The sequence below is a fragment of the Chelonoidis abingdonii genome, chromosome 10 (assembly GCF_003597395.2).
Source record: "Chelonoidis abingdonii isolate Lonesome George chromosome 10, CheloAbing_2.0, whole genome shotgun sequence".
Lineage (NCBI taxonomy): Eukaryota > Metazoa > Chordata > Testudines > Testudinidae > Chelonoidis > Chelonoidis abingdonii.
In genome coordinates, this window is record NC_133778.1 from 59,798,940 (window position 1) to 59,819,923 (window position 20,984).

The window sequence follows — 20,984 nt, forward strand, 5'->3', positions numbered from 1 at the left end:
AGAATCCCTGATCAAATCAATAATCTTGATGATCTTCCAAACCTAGAGCAGTTTGGGGCATAAATTAAGAAAGGTGGAATGTCACACCGACCAAGGTTTGCTTGGGGGCAACCTTCACAATCTGAAGAGAAGATTCACAAACTTCAGAACGAAGTTCAATTTCTTCTTGAGGCCTATTATTTGTTAATATTCATGCATGGTGTTTTACAGTACAGACCCATATGGACTGGCTGCTTCAAAGGACTTACATGGCAAGATGAGAACAATAGGAGAAGATAAAAATAAAGACAGGAAAGAGTCCTGTGGCACCTTATAGACTAACAGATGTATTGGAGTATGAGCTTTCGTGGGTGTACCGAGGCTAGCGGCGATTTCTGGAGCATTGCACTATCTCATAGTTCCCACAATCTCCCCCACCCATTGGAATTCTGGGTTGAGATCCCAATGCATGATGGGGCAAAAACAGTGTCGTGGGTGATTCTGGGTAAATGTCGTCACTCAATCCTTCCTCCGTGAAAGCAACGGCAGACAATCATTTTGCGCCCTTTTCCCCTGGATTGCTGGCAACCATAACATGGCAGATCATGAGCCTGTTTGCCTTTTGTCTGTCACTGTCAAGTATGTGTCGGATGCTTACCAATGCGGTTACTGCGCGTCACAACGCAGCATTCATTTGCCTTGCAGTAGAGAGATGTACCATCCCTATTGCACTGTCTGCCATTGTAATTGGTGATGGATGTGGTTTTATCATTTTGTACCGTCTGCTGCTATCATGGGTGTCTGGCTGCTCGCTGAGTCCGCGGGTGGCATGGACAAAATGGGGAATGATCCCGGTCATCCGCTTCTTTATTTTGTCTTAAATTGATGTCCTGCCGGAATATGGGCAAGTGTACTACAGAGCCAGAGAGCACAGCCGCTCTGGTTAGAGCCCAGGGATTCCCACAGAATGTGAGCTGCATGCATTCTAGTAGGATGCCCTGCAACAACCACATTGCTTCCCTCCTCCACACCTCTTTGTGCGACAAGTGCAGTGCCCCCATTTGTGTGTGAAGTAATAGGCGAAAGACATTGACTTTTAGCGAGATTAAGTGAGGGGGCAGCCTCCAACTGCTATGATGTCCCAAGCAGGACATATAAGGTGGGGAGGGAGGACGCCTCCCCTGCTATGTTCCAGGGAGACAGATCTTTTCTTAGACACGGGACGGCGGGGGCTGATGGAGCACAGGCTAGGCTATATGAGATGGTTACCAGCTTTTGTCGCCTGCCAGGATGACAGGGAGTCATTCCATTTTTACCCGGCGCCCCAGCCGACCTCACCAAGGCAGCCAGAGGCAGTCACAGGATGATGACGAGGACGTCTATAAGTCTTTTGTATTGTACATCTGCCGCAGGGAAGGAGGGAGAGGATGCTGCTGTTTAACACTGCAGCACCCAATCTACAGCAGCATCCAGTAGACATACGGGTGACATTCGAAAGTGGCGAGAAATGATTTTTTTCCTTTTCTTGGGGGGGAGGGGTGTAAATTGACAGACATATTTCCTGAAACTACTGGCAAAATGTTTGACCTTCAGGCATTGCGAAGCTCAGAATGCAAATGCTTTTTGGAGACTGCGGGGACTGTGGGAATAGCTCAAGTCCTGGTCCCCTCCCTCACTCCATGAGCATCCATTTGATTCTTTGTGCCGCTTTCCGTTATGCTTGTCACGACGACCGTGCTGAGGTCCTTGCTGTGGCCTCTGTCTAGCATGCCTGGAGATTTTTTCAATCTTTGGCATTTCGTTTCTGTAGACGCTCTGATAGACAGATTTGTCTCCCCATACAGCGATCAGATCCAGTATCTCCGTCACTCCATGTTGGAGCTCTTTTTTGGATGTCTGGGGGGAACTGCATCGCCCCCCGTGCTGATCAGAGCTCCACGCTGGGCAAACAGGAAATGAAATTCAAAAGTTCACAGGGCTTTTCCTGTCTACCTGGCCAGTGCATCCGAGTTCAGATTGCTTTCCAGAGCAGTCACAATGGTGCACTGTGGGATACTGCCTGGAGGCCAACACCATCGATTTGCGTCCACACTAACCCTAATCCGACATGGCAATACCGATTTCAGTGCTACTCCTCTCGTCGGGGTGGAGTACAGAAACCGGTTTAAAGAGCTCTTTATATCGATATAAAGGACCTTGTTGTGTGGATGGGTGCAGGGTTAAATCAGTTTAACGCTGCTACATTCAGTTTAAACGCATAGTATAGACCAGGCCTAAGTTGTGCAGATTCACTGGAGAGGCTTAGCACCATACGCGCAGTGCCAATGTTCAGAGAAATCAATATACCAAATAGGCTCAACATTAATTGTCATTAAAAGTCAGGAGGGCCTTCACATGGCAGGGAATGGTGCTAGTGTTGTAGATATGCTCAGCATTATTGCTCTGAGAAGGCACTATGCCAGCAGAGTCCAGGTCCAGAACAACTTGTCACTGTATCTTGGGAGTCTTATACTTCAGGAGTGTCATACCATTCAGTGATTTGGCACTGTATGTAGGATGCTTTCCAAGAGCATCCCTAGTTTATGGGACATGGAGAACCGCTGATGAACAATGCTGCCTGGCATCTAAAAGAGAATTTGCACACTGGTGCAGTCTACTCCATTGACATAGATCTGAACCGATTTTTTTATGAGCAGTCCATAGCTAGTAGAGGGAAAGTTTCTAAACAAATGGAGGATGCCAGCTTAGATGCAGGCAAACACTATGGTAATGAAACACAGAGACTCCTAAACCTCAAAATACCTGAAGCTAATGACATTTTTGCACAATATATGTATAGGTTAAAATGACGTCTTATTATCTGTTACCTACTTTGGACAATTAAAAACTTGAACCCAGGTAGTTTAACACAAAACAGTTAATTTAATGCTGTGTTTGCAGCATCCATCATCAGTTCATTCCAATGGCCAATGGTTCCTCTGCCAAGGAAAAACAATGTCTTGCCAAACTCCTTAAGCAATACAAGTATTAAATGGTGGACTCAATCCTTCATTATTTGTCCCAAAAGGGGGCAAAGCCGTAGGTCTTTGTCACCAGAGAGAGAGAGAAGAATGCCAGATGTCTCGGGATAGTGTAGAGGCAGTGCAGCATAACTCACAGATGATTTACTTTTGGATTTTGGGTCAGGAAATCCTCTATTTTCTATTTCCTCCCCCCAGTTCTATTGATCCAGAAGAGTATTATGAAAGTCAGACTGGATAGAGTTTAGATATTGATAATAGCTCTGGCCTGGGCTCAGTAGTTTTAGTTCTCCTCCTGGAAATGACTTTGGGCCTTTACGTCTTCCGAAACTGCCAGATCTCTTGACACAGGTTCAGGACAAGATTTTTATACTAATTCTGAATTATCTATCTGACATCTTGGCTTCTGGATTTCTGGAAGCATTAGAACTACAGTGGTTTCCTGTAGTTCAAAATATCCAGTTGGAAAATCTGATCTTTTTGACCAGAGAAACATACTTAATGAGGTGGAAAACTTTCTCCATCTGGGAAGATCAAAAGGGGGAAGATCTGAAACATCCCTTGAGCCCTATTTTATTTGGATGCAACTGCAAGAATAAAAGAAATTGTTTCGGTCTGTCAGGACCCACTTGGCTATCTCAGTTTTCCACTCTCAGACATATGAGTTGACCTTTTTTTCACTCACCAGACAGTAACCACATTTCTGAAAGGCTAGTTTCACATGTTCCTTCCATTGTTTTGAAATGCGACCACTATGGCATTTGAATTTTGTCCACGGGAAGTTACAGTGTCTTATAAGCCTTTGCCAGACTGCGCTCTCTGTATTTCTCAGTTAAAATGGCACTCCTAAAAGCAATAACATTGACCCAGATGTTCACCAACCTGAGGGTTGAATCTCCTTATACCATGTTTAGGGCTGCACGTTTGTCATGATACACCTCTACCCCAATATAACTTGACCCAATATAACATGAATTTGGATCTAACGCAGTAAAGCAGTGCTCCAGGGGGGTGGGGCTGCACACTCCAGCGGATCAAAGCAAGTTTGATATAACGCGGTTTCACCTATAACGTGGTAAGATTTTTTTGGCTCTCAAGGACAGCATTGTATCAGGGTAGAGGTGTACTATGACTTCTGTGCCTTCAAATTTGAGGGAAAGGACACTGACCACCTGCAGCAGTGCCCTTTGCTCAGCAATGCAACCATAGTAATGGCCCAATAAGGAGGAGCAACTGAGGGTGGAAGGCTGGAGAGTGGATCCATCCCACCCTCACTCCACAGCAATATCACCTGTTCTGAAGGGTTGCTCCTGGTTCTCCACTCTGGTGTTGTAGCCCAGGTGTAATGAGTCACAGGCCTCTCAGGTTTGGCTTGACCAATCCTCAGTGATGACAAAAGTCTGGGCCAAACCTGAATGGCGTTGCAACCCTGTGCACCAGGCAGCAAATGCTACTCACTCAAATTTGGTCACACAAAAAGTGTTCAATATGATATATACTGTGGCTTTACACACCATTTCCCCCTAAAGCCATGACTTTTACTAAATTTACTGTGACTGCTCTGTAATTTCTTATTTTAAAAAATGCTGTGACAAATCTGCAGCCCTAACCATCTTACACAGGGATAAAGTACATCTTGTCTAGAATGGTCTATTATTTCCATCTGAATTAGTTCATTAACCAGCCTGCAATTTTCCTAATTATTCCCAACAGGGCAGGGCAGGATCCATACTATAGACATCTAGAGGTCTTAAATTATTATCTATATAGAATCAAGCCTAATTGCAGGTTCCCCAGACTTTTCATGACACTTGTCAGTCCAACTCAGCTAAATAACCATGAATGTTAATTACTTGACATCCACCAACAGATATCCAAAAACTCTTACTTAGCCCTAATGCAGCTTCTACAGCATGCCTTTGCACAGAGTCCATCACTGATATATGCAAAGCTGCTACCTTGAACTCTGTATACAATTTTATGTAGCATTGCTGCCTCAGGTTGCCCTCTAATCTGGTTACCAATTCAGGAGAAAAAAATTTAAGTCACTTTAAACTACTCCTCCTCAGACCCATCTCCTGGAGGGTTACTTCTCCTTTTTCATCTCCAAAGAGTAGATATCCAAATGAGCAATTCTCAAAATGAGAAAAAAAGATAACTTACTGTAGTAACTGTAGTTCTTCCTGAATTATTGTTAATATGGGTCCACACTCCAAAACCACCTTTCCTCCTTCTCTGGAATTTGTCAGAGAGGAGTTTCTCGGTTGAAGGAAATGAAGAATAATTATGGTGGCTACTCCTTTTGTGCCTTTACAATCTTATTCAAGCAAAGGGAGAGTAAATGGCCAGAATAGACACTGTTTTTAAGATGATTCCAAGTTTGCATGTCCAGTGTGCATTGGTTTCAAGTGTAGGAACTGTGGCAAGTTACCATTTTTCCCTAGAGCTCCCATCTATATTGCTGCAGTACTACACACTAGGGCACATCAAATTGCCATACTGGGAACAATGAGACTGTATTTAGGAGCTCATACTGTATAATAAGGTTCAGTGCTGACAGGCACAGCCTCATAACACACGTTGGGACTCACTGGCAACAAGTGCTCACACCACTCCAAATAGTATGTATTAGCAGGAGTGTTGTAAGCAAGACACAAGAAGTAATTCTTTGGCTCTACTCCACGCTGATTAGGTCTCAGCTGTGTCCAGTTCTGGACATCACACCTTGGGAAAGATATGGACAAATTGGAGAAAGTCTAGAGGAGAGCAACAAAAATGATTAAAGGTTTAGACTGGAGAAGAGAAGACTGATGGGCAACAGGATTACAGCCTTTAAGTATGTAAAAGGTTACTTAAATTGTTCTCCTAACCACTGACGACAGAACAAGAATGGGCTTAAATTGCAGCAAAGGTTAGACACTGGGAAAAACTTCCTAGTTAAGAACTGGAGCAAATTATCTAGTGAGGTTGTGGAATCTCCAGCATTTGGAGGTTTATAAGAACAGGTTAGACAAATATCTGTCAAGGATGATCTAGATAATATGTAGTCCTGCTTCCTGCAAGGAACTGGACTAGATGACTAGCAAGGTGCATTGCATGCCTACATTTCTATTATTTCTATGATGTATTGTAACAGTCTCAACTAGCCACGGTTGACAGGATAGCCAGAGCAGGTCAGCCTCTGCCTGCCAAGCCAGCTAAGGTACCCAGCGACAAAGAAATTCTTGATCTAGAACCCAGTTTACCATGAAAACCCATCTCAATTTATTGCTTATATCCTGCCTGTTGGCATTAAAAGATGAAACTTATTCAGAAAAGGTAATGTTGCAGTCAAGGGGCACTTCACCCACTTTAGAATCAGAGGGAAAAAAACTTTTCTTCTTGGTGTACCTCAATGCCAAGATAATAGACATCCTGATTGTTTCCTGAGTTTGTTTAGATAAGAGTCTATATTTCACCGAAGCTGCAATTTGAACAATTTGCTGCATTTATAGTTTGTCTACCATTTCCAGTTAGGTGATATTCAGATATGGTGGAAGTCTTCAAGGAAATTACCAAAATTAGGCCAATGCTCAGATGATCTAGTCCTCCTTTTTGCATCTGAATTTGGGTTTGAATTTTCTTAATATTTTTACTATTTTGTTAGTCTTTGATAATTGTTTCAATATGAATTCTGTTCCATTTTATAATCCTAAATTATTCTTTCAAAGCTTATTCTTAGTGATTATTTATTTGTCATAAGAATATGGGAATTTCAGACTCTGTTGAGATGAGATGTCTCCAGGAGAGTACGCAGAAAAATGCTTTGTTCTCCGTGAGATCCTCCAGAAAAGAAAAGGACCATGTGCATTAACCATTTCTATTTAACTAGAGTAACTGATTGGGGAAGCTTGTCTAGAAATATGAAAGAAGATCCAATTTCAGTTCCACATTTCTTCAAAGCCTGTTCAACCAGATTGTAGGAGCACTATAGAGAGAGCATCCTGTGTGTCAGATCTAGATTGACCTGGTTTTAAATGCATGTCTTTGCCAGACACTACGGATGGGAAGTGGAAGCTTTCACTGAGACAGCCATTCACACAAAGGTGTCTCAGGTGTAGCGGAGCCCTGGCCCAACATGAGTAATTAATACATGAAGGGAGGTTTCATTTTTTTTTAAGATAGAATTAAAGACAGTCCATTTTTAAAAAGTTACAGCTTTATGAAGTTTCCCTATTGAGTTATTCTGGCTTCTCTAGTGACTATTACAAGTTAGATACAAGATAATTATATTTTATGGTTCCAGTAGTACATTAACGCCATTCAAAGTGTCAATGGAGGATACTGAGAGAATGAAGCTCTTGGATACAGAGGGATGTCTTCTCTTAGAAGGTCAAGTGCTCTGATTCCATCTGCTGGCAGGGAAGAGCTATACACAAATCACATAGAATAACTTAGGGAAAGTTAGCTGGTATTATATTTCTCCTTCTGCTAATGCTCATGTAAGATATGTGCATATGAAACAAAGCTTCAAAAACAACCATCATCAGAAAGAGCAAGTCATATTTTTAGAGCTATAAAAATTTTATTTTTTTCTGGAAAAATCTGTTGGAATGTGAACATTCAAAAAGGCGGGAAAAAGCTGCAGGTCAGTTTTGACTTTATTTTTATTCCCATGCATAGCTTAATATTTTCATGAGTATGCATGCACTCTTAACATAAAATGTTATGTTTTTTTCTCCAATGAAACATGCTTTGTACAAAAATGGCAAAATTCTGCTACTTGGAAAAAGAACATGATTTTCATCCATTTGCTTTGGTTTCTTGCAGAAAAATTATGATTTTTCCACCTAAAAAAACCTGACTTCTTTATTTTTTAAAATTATGAGGGAAGAAAATTTGTATTTGACTTTCGAGTTTTGGCCATTTGCAGATTTTTCATATTAAACTCTGGCAGAAACTCCCTTCTGTTGTCCTTTTTGTTTTTTTCTGGCAGAAATCTATTTGAGCATCTCAGAAAATAATCTCATGCAGCTTCCAGAGCTGCATGGAGGATTTTGTCTTTTTAAGGGGTCTGTCTTTTGAGATGTACATGTATATGCATATTTATCTTTCTGTATTTCTCTCTCTAGAGAAAGAAAGAGAGAAATGTGTTTACTTGTATAGACTCTGTTATGAAATTATGTGAAAATATATGCATATACACATTATGAAGCAGTAAAGCTTTGATTACTCTGTTTCTAGGGTATCGTCACTGTAATCCTGAAGAATTCAGTTGTGCTGATGGAAGGTGTCTCTCAAATTCTCAGTGGCAATGTGATGGGGACTTTGACTGCCCAGATCATTCTGATGAAGCTCCTATAAACATAAAATGCAAAAGTTCAGGTTCATATTTATTTATTTTTAAATCACATATATGTATTTTCCCAACAAACTTAATTTAGAATTGTAGATAGAAAGACTATAATCCTAATAACTATATGGTACAGTCCTGTCTCCTTAATGCTTCATTTATCCTGTGAGGAGGATGCAGTTGTAATTTGTCAGTCCTGCACAGCCAAGGATTCTGTAGTTGATTGATCTCAAGTGATAAAATAAAGGTAGCCACACCAGATGGTTTAGGGTAGCTTGTAGTTTGTTTACACACGTGTTTCCAGCTAGTATAGACTAGACAATACCTCTGTATTAGGTGACTGAAGGATTTCTAATGTAATCACATTTTTTAAAAGAGCTCCAGTGGTGATCCTGGCAATTACAGGCTGATAATTTTATCCTTTACTATAGTTAAGTTTATCAGACATAATATCTTGAGGAAGAGTCAGCATGGCTTTTGTAAAGGGAAATCATGCCTCACCAATCTATTAGAATTCTGTGAGGGGGTCAACAAACATGTAGACAAGGGTGATCCAGTCGATATAGTGTACTTGAACTTTCAGAAAGCCTTTGACAAGGTCCCTCACCAAAGGCTCTTAAGCAAAGTAAGGACTCGTGGGATAAGAGGGAAGTTCTCTCATGGATCAGTAACTGGTTAAAAGATAGGAAGCAAAGGGTAGGAATAAATAGTCAGTTTTCACAATGGAAAGAGGTAAATATAAGGGTCCCACACAAATCTGTATTGAGACCTGTGCTGTTCAACATATTCACAAATGATCTGGAAAGGGGGTGAACAGTAAGGAGGTAAAATTGGCAGATATTAAAAAATTATTCAAGTTTGTTAGGTACAAAGATGACTGCAAAAAGTAGAAATGAGATCTCACTAAACTGGGTGACGGTGATAAAATGAGAGATGAAATTCTATGTTGATAAGTGAAAAGTGTGCACTTTGGAAAAAATAATCCCAATTATGCATATAAAATTATGAGGTCTAAATTATCTGTTACCACTGAAGAAAGAGATCTTGCAGTCATCATGTACAGTTCTCTGAAAACATCTGCTCAATGTACAGCAACAGTCCAAAATGTTAGGAATTGTTAGGAAAGAGATAGAGAATATCATAATGCCACTATATAAAGCCATTGTACACCCACACCTTGAATGTTGCATGCAGTTTTAGTCATCTCATCTCAAAAAGAGGTATTAGAATTGGAAAAAGTACAGAGAAGGGGAGGCACAAGTAAATAGGTGTAAGCTATGTGAGCTTCTACGTGAGGAGAGATTAAAAGGACTGAGAATGCTCAGTTTAGAAGAGAGATGACTAAGGGGAATAATATACTGGTCTATAAAATCATGAATGGTGTGGAGAAGTGAATAAGGCAGTGTGATTTACACCTTCACATAACACAAGAACTAGGGGTCACCCAATGAAATTAATAGGCTGCAGGTTTAAAATAAGCATAAGGAAGTTCTTCTTCATACAGTGCATAGTCAACCCATTGCAAGGGGATGCCGTGAAGGGCAAAAGGTAATAATTGGGGTTCAAAAAAGAATTAGATAAATTCAGGAAGATAGCCATGATGGTCAGGGATGCAATGCCAGCTCTGTGGTTTCCCAAATCTCGACTGCCAGAATAAAGGACTGAATGACAGGGATGATCACTGCAGTAACTGCCCTCTGCTGCTCATTCCCTCTGATGCATCTGGCACTGGGCCACTGCTGGAAGTGTGCCAAGCTAGAGGGACCATTCTTCTGACCCAAGTGGCAATCTTAAGTTCTTAGTTGAATAAATGTGGATGCTCCTGAAATTCTCTAATTTTTCCTGTTTACATTTCCAAATTAGGATTAGATAGCTAGTTTTTTGTTTGTTTGTTTGTTGTTGTTTTCTTGGGGGGGGGGTTAGACGACTCAATTAGAGGCTTTTACTGTGACAGTTCTTCATTGCTACCAAAAATAATCTTCAATGTTAGACAGCTCTACAAATGCATTATGTTTTTTCTAGTGTTTTTCCCAGAAGACTATATCAAGTGTGTGATATTTTTAAAATACATAGGGCAGCTTTTTTGTCCCCTTGTGCATAGTTTCCAATATACAGTTTATGGCTTTTTCACTGGTGATCTGCAGAGAAGTGGTGCTGCATGATGCTTGCTCTTCTCATTATTTCTTGTTAAACAAAACCAAACTGATGGAAGGGGAAGATGAAATGAAGACTAGATAATATGATTAACTTTTTTTCAGAAAGGAGTAAACACTTATCTTAATATACATATCTAAGACTAAAGTAAAATTTACACATATAACTTTGTCATGCAAGCAATCTTATGAGATCAGTCACAAACAGGAGAAAATATGGTCCCCACAGATTGGAGTTCATCCATGAAAAAATATATCAGAGCTGGGTCACACTATGGGAAAAGTATGAGAACCAATGACATACTCTTCATTTGTTTTATTTTATTTTTTCCAGAACAGTCATGCAACAGTTCTTTTTTCATTTGCAAAAATGGCAAGTGTATTCCTCAGATAGATATCTGTGACAATAAAGAGGATTGTGGTGATGGATCTGATGAGAGAAATTGCCATATCAATGAATGCTTGAGTAAGAAAGTCAGTGGCTGTTCTCAAGATTGTCAGGATCTTCCTGTTGGGTACAAGGTTGGTAGTCATGGTGTGTAATATAGTATAATATAAGTTCTTAATCCTTAACTATGATTGTTTAAACCACATAACCATGTAGTAGAACTTCAGAATGCAGTACAAGTAACCTAATCAAACAAGTAACCTAATCAAAATCACAAACCTGTGCAAATCAAGATGTGAGGTATGCAAATGACCATAAGTTGTGTAAAAAGAAGGAGCTTAAATTCAAATTATAACCAATGGGAAGATGTACATGAAGTAATTTCAACATTTATTTCTATGTATTTGTAAAAACTAATACATGAATATTTTACTTGAAAGGAGATGAAGATGAACCTACAATAACAAAAGTCCAAAGATACAGCACTTAAAAAGTCCCAAACAAATCATGCTGAAATCATGCTGCAAAAAATACAAATGATCTGAGAGTTGCTTATAAGACCATGGCTCCAATAGTAATTAATACAAATAGTAAACTTTTCCCAAGTCAATTGAACTAGTTACTCAACTAACAAGGAAAAATTGAACAATGCTCTGTTAATGGACAAAATTTCGAAATGTGCCCTCCAGTTGTGTGCATGCAACTTTGCTCATGCATTTTGCTCATTAATAGAATGAAAATGCTGGAGCATATGATAACAAACTTAATTATATATCTTCCATGTCTAAGACCCATTGGTTGAATGTTGTTTTGGCCCACATTTCAAGAAATTCTTCACTCTTCCCCTGATGTGGGACTCCACCTGGACCTTCATACCTTCAGAATGATTGTTTAACATTTGACTGGATTCCCTAATGTTTGTTACCTCTTGTTTTATAATGACAAGCCTGCCTTACTGAATTAGTTTCATCCCCTTTTCCGTGGATGGTAGGTTCTTTTCTACCTGAATCGGCTCCTATTGAACTGAAAATTTGGGGCCACTCGTAAGGTAGAGTTTGGTTCTGTGAATCAGCTAAGGAATTCTAGAGCACCTCCAATTACTTCTGGAAAAGAAAATCTGCAATTGAATGGCCAGGCTACTTTTCTGGGGTTGAAGGAGGGATCTTCTGTCTATTGTTTTAGTCACAGGAATCATTTTCCTGCCACTGTGGCAGACATGGCTACAGAAGTCAAGCAGATTATGTCATATGTGATTTCACACATGAACAAGAGAATGGATTTCAAAAGTAGAAGACTCTTGGCCACCTGAAAATTCTAATTTTTAACCTCTGGGATCTTCTAAATACAGGTAGCCACCTCTCCACAACTTGGGAAGTGCTTGCCACTCCTGTAACAAACCCTTAACCTATGTCTGAGCTATTGAAGTCCTCAGATTGTGGTTTAAAGCAGAGAATCCTCCAGCAAGTGACCCATGCCCCATGTTGCAGAGGAATGTGAAAAACACCCAGGGCCTCTGCCAGTCTGCCCTGGAGGAAAATTCCTTCCCAACCCCAAATATGGCAATCAGCTAAACCCTGAGCATGTGGGCAAGACTCACCAGCCAGACTCCCAGGAAAGAATTCTCTGTAATAACTCAGATCCCACCCCATCTAACAATCCATCACAGGCCATTGGGCATATTTACTGTTAATAGTTAAAGATCAATTAATTGCCAAAATTAGGCTATCCCATCATACGATCTCCACCGTAAACTTATCAAGCTTAGTCTTGAAGCCAGATATGTCTTTTGCCCCCACTGCTCCCCTTGGAAGGCTGTTCCAGAACTTCACTCCTCTGATGGTTAGAAACTTTCTTGTGTTGTAACTATTCTGCTGCATGGTGAGCACTAAAAGTGCATTTTGTATTTTGCCTCATGAAGGGCATATCCCCAATAGGTGTTCATTTCTTATTGAAAATACCTCAAAAGATGAGAGAAGCTTGACTTAAACTGTTATTCCTAGAGAACTTGAAGAGAGCCTCCTCAGATCCTGAGAAAAAGACTCAACTAGGCCTGAACAGGCTTCATCCCTAAGTGTTTCTGTGAGTCTCACATTATATACCTGATGGTCAGGGCACTGGCCTGGGACGTGAGAGTGGTCTGGGATGAAAAAAACTGTTCTGAATCAGGCATATCAAGGACTCAAATCTGATCTTGCACATCCCAATCCAGTGCCCTAACCACACACATGTGCCTCTTCTGTATTTAAATGCTCAGTTTCCTATCTGAAAATGGACAATTTGACAAAATTCCTTTTGTGCAAAAATGTTTGAAAAGTTTTAGACTATTTTACAATGTGGAACAAAAAACAATTTTGAAATATTAAAAATTGCCATGAAACAAAATAGTCATCATCTGCCCAGCTCCACTCTGGAGTTCAGAGGGAAGTATTTTATTTTCATTATTTTCTAATTCTGCAAAAGAAGGTGTGTGGGTGGGCGGGAGCTGATGCCTAATCCTGGATTAGAGGTGATGCAACACCTTCATCCATAGTTTTACATTCAGCATGGTAACTCTACCCTGTATAATCCCATCCTTAGCTCTCCGGGACTGGTTCATGGTTCTCAATTTATAAGATGCTTGCTTTTACATACTAATTCACCCAGGAAACAGAAAATACCTGAGATTCCAAGTGAGAAATTCCCCCTATCAGGACAGAATCCTGTCCTTCAGTCTTTCAACAGCACCAAGGACTAGTGTGTTTACCAAATGCTTTGGCTGTCATAACGGATCACTAAGAAAGCAAGAAATCCAGGTATCCCTCACCTCAAAACTGGAGGAACACTGGCTCACTGGAGGAAGATCACCACAACAGGTGAACAACTCCTTTCACTTGTTCCTGCAACTTTTCACCACCCTGCGTTTCAGGATCAATAAGGAAAAAAAATCACTATTACCAAACCAAAAAATAGAATTAATGGTGGCAGCGCTAAATTCTACAAAGCAAGAACCTGTCTGCCACAGGACACATTCTGTTCTACAGTAGATCTCATCAACCAGCTGCATGTTCACCCTTAATCATCAGAAAGAGTCTGTCTCAGACTTCTCAGTCATGTGGCCTTCTGCACATATGTTGCACAGCATGGTAGACTTCACTTATGCTGCATGCAAGGGTGGTTGAAATGTGTCTATTTACCCAACAAACATTAGACATGAGGATGCAAGTCTCTTGAGAAGTACTTTCATTGTTAAATTAGTGGAAACATCCTCACAAGGTTTGCAAAGGAGTACCATTGTGTCCACCTCTTTTCACCAAGATACTGGTGACAGATGCTTCCGTGCTTGGGTAGGGAGCTCATCTGGACCATCTTCAGACCCAAGGCCTCTAGACTGTAGAAGAGATTGTCCTTTATATAAACAACTAGCCTCCACAGTGTCTCATCCTGTGTTCTGCGGACTAATGGGACAGATCCTGACTGACAACACAACAGCGATGTGTTATGTCAACCGACAGGAAGGATTCTCTGCAGCCAAGTAAAACAGATTCTTTATTTGGGCAACACAACACTATCTGTCTCCTTCAGTTTCCGTGACTCCTGACTACCTTTTTTATCTCAACAGTGCTTTATAAGAATAAACTTAGTATCACCTTCCCTTTGCCCCATCCAAGGTCACATCATTTTTTCCCACCCTATAATTGCTAGATTTCTAAAGGGCCTGATTTGTGGGTTTCCCACAGTCTATGAACCCCTTCCTTCCTGGAATCTAAATATAATCTTATCTGGGTTAATGGCAGTGATGAGCACCCAAAATCCTAAGAACTGGTTCCCTTCCAGGTTCTCGACGGCCCCTTACCATGCCGCTTACCCCTGCCTTCCCCATCTCCCAGAGCCTCAGTGTGCCTCATCCAGGAGCGGCCCTGAACAGCGCTGCAGCGACATGACTCCAGCGGGGCCTGATCTCCTGCCGCTCGGCCGCAGCTCACAGCCTTGCCCCCTTACCATGCGGCTCTGAGCGGCCCTGCCAACCCCTCCTCCCAGCCTGGCCCCCTTACCATGCTGCTTAAAGCAGCAGGAGCTGCAGAGCTGTGCTGGCGCCAGCAGCTCAGCATGCTGCGACTCTGTGGGGGGGGGAAGTGGAGGAGGGGCCGGGGGAGCCTTCCCAGCAGGAAGCTCAGGTGGGCCGGACAGGATGATCCTGCAGGCTGGAGTTTATCCACCCACCCGCCCCTTTAGCAACCAGTTCTACACCGGTTTCTAAAGTTAGCAACCAGTTCTTGTGAACCGGTGCGAACCAGCTCCAACTCACCACTGGTTAATGGGTCCTGCCTTCAACAAGATGATATTTACGGCTGGTATACCTAACACAGTGTTCTTTATGTATAAGGTAACCTTTAGGCCTCAACTGAAGTTTTTGCTAAAGATCATTTGACTTTCATTTGAAACAGATGATTCATCTGCAAGTTTTCTCTCCCAAGCCATCCTTCAAGCAGGGGGAAGCCAAGCTGCCCACGCTCAGTGTAGTTAGGGCTCTTTCACTTTACCTGGATAGGACAAAACCATGCAACAGCTTCCTTAGACTATTTCTAGAGTCTGCAGATAGGATTAAATGTCTGACAATATCAACCCAGAAACTCTCTAAATGGATATCTAATTACATCATATCATGCTGTGAGTGAGCTAAATTAGATCCTTCCATGCAGGTTATATTCCACATCACAGGTAGCTTCTGCACCTTCCCTAGGAAACTGACCAATTTGTGATATTTGAAGGTTAGTTAAATGGGGACTAGTCCATATTTTCTCAAAACGCTATTTCCTGTGCAAGACATCAAGATCAGAAGCTTGCTTTGACATAGCTGACCTACAATCACTATTTAAATAGACACTGAGCATGAGCCTGTCTATGGAGTCACTGCTTATAAGTCACTAGAAGTGAAATGCATGTGAATAGTCAATCGAAGAAGAAAGATTAGTTACTTACCCTACAGTAACTGTTTCTTTGAGATGTGATGTTCACATGCATTCCATGACCCACCGTTTTTCCCTGCTGCTACGGAGTCCTGATTTTGTGTTGGTGAAGGAATTGGAGGACAGTTGGATGCAGTTCGTCCTTGATCTTTTTGGGCAGTGAGGAAATGGGGAACACAAAGGCGCTCCTATGGTACAGTCTCAGCCCAAATGGACATTGCTGGCCTAAAGAATCCAATCACAAGGACATCTTTAATAACCACAGTACTAGAGTAAGTAACCATACTTTCTTTAGATCTTTACACTCTAGTGTTCTTGTTCATTCCAAATGTTAATTTTGTCATATGATCATAGTCGAGTAGAAAGGGAAGAAGGCCTAACATTTTGTTAAACTGTAGAAAAAGCAAATTCTGCTAATTTCACTTCAGTAGGACAATTCTCCAACAAACATCTCTAATGTGCCATTGGATACATTCCTGTTACATAGAAAGTTACCTGAAGTTAAAACAGTAGGTCAAAAAAAATGATTTTAAAGTTGTCATTGTTGAAAGGTTGGTGATGCCAGACTACTCTGGCCTCAATTTCTAATTTTTAAGCCATTCTTAGTAAGTTTATGCCAAACAGAAAGACACCAACAATAATAAAAAATGAGTGTTCTTGCTTTTCTTTCCCAGTGCAAATGCTGGCCTGGATTCTGGCTCAAGGATGATGGCAAAACATGTGTAGACATTGATGAATGTTCCTCTGGCTTCCCCTGTAGTCAGCAATGCATCAATACATATGGAACTTACAAATGCTTATGTGCAGATGGGTATGAAACACAACCTGATAACCTCAATGGCTGTAAATCTCTTTCAGGTATCACATTTTATTTATAAACAAATATATCCAAAATTATTTGTGAAAAGCTTTAACTCTGAAATTTGTGGTGTCTCAGCATTTGTAATGACTAGAAAGATGGTTTAAAGCATCCTTTTCAGTCAGAAACAAAAATCAGAATTCAGTTCAAGGGTCTAGATGTAAGAATAATGTCTACTTTTATTGTGTATTCTGCACACAGGATTCTATGTGGATAATTATAGTGCATTATGATACTGTGAATTATTAAGTGTGCAGTAGGCACTGGGAAATTTCAGAAGCAGAAAAAAAATCACCTTATATTGCCTGCTGCTCAGTCACATGGTAATAGTAAAAAATGTAATGTGCAATATTAAAAAGCCTGCTGCTGCTGCATTATTTTATTTTATTTATTTTCATTTTTAGAATAGCTTGCTGACATTTTAGCATACAATCACCCAGTGCATTAAGCCTGCATTAAAAGTCAATCATGGAAAAAAAGAGGATAAAAGAATTATGATATGATGTTTCTGATCTTTGCATAAAAAATGTCCAGTTCACAGTTCTTATTGTAAAGAAACCAGTGCTATCACATTATCTCCTGTCATAGTGCAAAATGGACTGTTTGAAATGATATGCATAGTAAATATATATATAAGAACTTAGCTTAATTATTGCTCTCTGTGTCTTATATGTGTTCCTTCCTGTTTTATTTCAATCATCAGGATTGCATGGCGTCAGTTATCTTTGGAACAGGAGGTCAAGGAGGGAGAATTAGAAGTAGGGACTCTACCAGTTACAAGCCATCTCCCACGCACAAACAGAAATCACTCCATTCCTCCTCTGCTGCACTCCTCTGAAAGTGTTGGAAATCCTCATCTCCCTGGCAGGCATTGAGCTCCTGTTCTTGACCTGCCTGCACTTCCTGCAGGCTTGGTTTTCCAACAGTAGGCCACTTTCTGCCTCAGTGACAGGAAGTCCTGACTCCCTGTATCTGTGAGACTCTTGTCCCTGCAGTTTCTATGAATAACAGGAGAGGAAGCTGAAGAGGCAGAGTTGAGAGACGGGATCTGATTTTCTTGTCTCCTATCCCTTACTTTATAGGGCACGTGCACATTTACAGGACACAGAGCAGTCAGATGAGAGGAAGGAGTAGAGCCTAGAATAGGAGGGGATAGGATCCGAGATACATTCTGGAGCTGAAATATGTAAAGATTTCAAAGTGTTAATGACAAAGTTCTCAGACTTAAATTGGCAGCTGTTGGAGCTAGGCTGGCAGTGGTAAGAGTCCTTCCCAGCCTGTGAGAGGCTTTTCCAGATGTTATTGAGTCCACCCAGAAATCCTAACCTGGCCTCTTTAGCCCACCATAGCAGCCTGTTTCCACAACACACTAAATTAGCCAGTCCTGAAGGAGACGTCTCAGACCATCAAAGATCTGGAGAATGTCCTATGTTAAGTTTGAAATGAATGCTGAATGTATGAAGTATTAGCTGAAATAGCTGAAATGGATGTACACTGTACAGCACATCATTTTAGCACAGTGAATAAACAGTTAATATCAAGTGCTAAATCATATTTGTCATTCTCATAATTATTCTGTATTTATCCTCTGGTTTATCTTCAAACACTTTCATTGATAATATAGCAATAATAAAGACAGAAAGTGAGATTTTATTGCAGTTCATGTCAAATGTGTTTGAAATTATTTGATAAAATAGCGGGAATCCAGGAGAAAATGAAGAAACCTGGGGGTAAAAAAAACAAAACTGATTGAAATCTAGTAGTTAATTTAGTTTTGTCAGAGATATGCAATTTATTTATTTTTTTTAGATTTACTCACGTTATGAAAATCTATGGACACTTCAAATGATATGCCACTATCAAATTGCCTTTTGTTTGCAACAGCAGCATATGATATACTCCTTACTGATAAAACAGTGTCACAAGTATATACTGAACCTTAACAAATATATATTATCAGTTTGTAACACAGTTATTGATATTAGTCATACCTATAGTATAAAAACTATAGTAAAAACTCATTCACAGAATTTGAACATTGCTTGTGTTCCTTCGAGTAATTGTGCACATATAGATTCCACTGTAGATGTTTGTGAGCCCAGTGCACAGCAGTATCACTAGGAGACTAATGTTTCCTCTCTCGATTTGTGCTCTCAGGAGAAGGCATAAAATGAGTATGTCTGTCGGCTCCCTGTTGGTTCCTTATATCTACCATGGCAAGAGTTGGAACTCCCCGTGGCTTTAGCTTTGGTCAGCCAACTTTTGAAAACGTACCTGTATACAGCTTTTATCGATACTATAGTACAGGGTAGTTATTTTAGCTATACTTTTATTAGTACTTGGATGATTTATTATGAAAAGATTCTCAGGTTTTATGGCTAGGCACAAGAGTTGTCTGATTTGTTTGGGTGAGGGAAATGGCAGGGACAAATGTCTTATTGGTACCTGCTTTCCTATCCACACTAAGAATTAGAGAGACTGTTACCTTAAGGATCATCTCATGAAGGAGGTGACATAACTTGCATCTGAGCCAAGTCACCATCATGACTCCGGGGACTCTGGGTCAAGTCAGAGTACTTCTCTAGATTTTCTGACTCCGAACATAAATCTGGGAGTGAATGTCATGCTTCCTCTTCTCTATCTAGGTTGAAGAGATCTAAACATTCAGACTCTGACAAGACCTCTAAGTCTTGGTCTTCTCCCAAACTCTCATCTGGTAAATCCTCTGGTACCGGTTTGAAACTTCACAATTCAAAGTGCTCACTTGTTCCATCAGAGGTAGCACTGTTGACTCCAGCTCCATGTGGGCTGCAGAGGCCAGTGTCTTCACTTGTTCCAGGGCCTTCCCATTGGTCTCTGGACCCTCCAACATTGTTGGCACGGTCAGAACTAATACATTCAACTGACGTGCCTTCTACTCTTCAGACCTTCCTAGCAGCAAGGGAACTTCTTTGTTTTTACCTGCCTGACTCTCTCTACTGCAGCTTGCTCTGGTATTTACCTAACTGATACTGACTACACAATCCCCTCTGCCAGTGCACCCAGCACCGATATCTCACTAGGCACCATTGACATACCTGGCACCAATGATGCAGCCAGCACTGACTATCCATTCAGCTCCACTGATGCATTCAGCACTGACAACACACACAGTGTCTGTTCCAGCACGACCGGTACCAACCTCTTCATCAGCTTTTAAGCCACTCCAACCTGTATCTTTTATTGACCCCACATCAGCCATAAGAACACCTATTGGAATAGTTATGGGACCAGCTACCCACTACCATGAAGAGGCTTATATATCTATCTTCTATGGGCTCGGAAGATGGCGGAAGTGTCTGTCCTCCAAGATCCTTCAGCTCTCCCTATAGATCTTCTATTATCAGGTCTAAGGATCAAGACCAGTTCTCATGCAGGAAAGTTGCAGCTTGGGGTCCCCCGTCACTGATGGGGTATGACCATGCAATATCCTCCATTGCCATATTGGTCTTGGGCTGCACCAAGGGATTTTAGACCCCCGTCTAATTCACTTCCTGGTAGAATGTCTCCCCTCACTCTCAGTGCATGAGACATCTTTTCAGTATCCTGCGCCTATTCCTCAACCGGCTGTCATGGAACCTGACATGGGGGAGAGTGAATTACTAAAAAGTCTTTATTGCCCCTTCTCACATTCCTTCTTCCTCACCAGATGAAGCTGTTATCCTGGAATCAACATCTCCCCCATTCACTCCGACCCAGAAGATTTTAAAGTCTTCCGGGATCTCACGAGAAGAATGGTTACTTCTCCGGGAGTGCAGGCAGAGATTGTGCAAGAAAATCTGCACACTCTCCTGGATATTTTGAAGACTTCTACTCTAGGAAAATTTGGCTTTCCCATTAATGAGGCCTCGTTAGAGCCAGCAAAGTCTCTTTGACAGACTCTAGACTCTATTAGAGGCTCCTCAGCAAGGGTTTGAACATTTCTTTACTCATCCAGTTCCTGATTCTCTTATAGTAGGACCTGGTAATGAGCAGCCAAAACCATCCTAAGACCACTCCAAAAGATATGAAGCTTAAGAAGCTAGGTTTATTCAACTGTAAAGTCTATTACACCACTAGACTACAAAAGCCAGTTGCCAATGACCAGGCTCTTTTAACTAAGTATAACTTTATTCATTTCTCTGCTATTTCCAAGTTCTCTGATAAACTGTCAGAGGAATTTCGTGACCAGTTTTTAGCAGTAGTATCTTATAGTGTGAACATCTCTTCAGGTGGCAACAGATCCACTGATACTGCCTCATGCTCCATGGCCACTGCAGTCTCTATGT

At 41.0% G+C, this 20,984-nt stretch overlaps 1 protein-coding gene across 1 annotated transcript in view; it reads left to right on the plus strand.

The window, feature by feature from the left end:
- LRP1B (LDL receptor related protein 1B) overlaps positions 1 to 20,984 on the plus strand; it is a 1,355,016-nt gene that overhangs the window by 1,089,767 nt on the left and 244,265 nt on the right. The window contains 3 exon segments of the mRNA XM_075069829.1: positions 8,223 to 8,363; positions 10,819 to 11,006; positions 16,493 to 16,676. Of these exon segments, the coding sequence (XP_074925930.1) occupies positions 8,223 to 8,363; positions 10,819 to 11,006; positions 16,493 to 16,676 (513 nt within the window).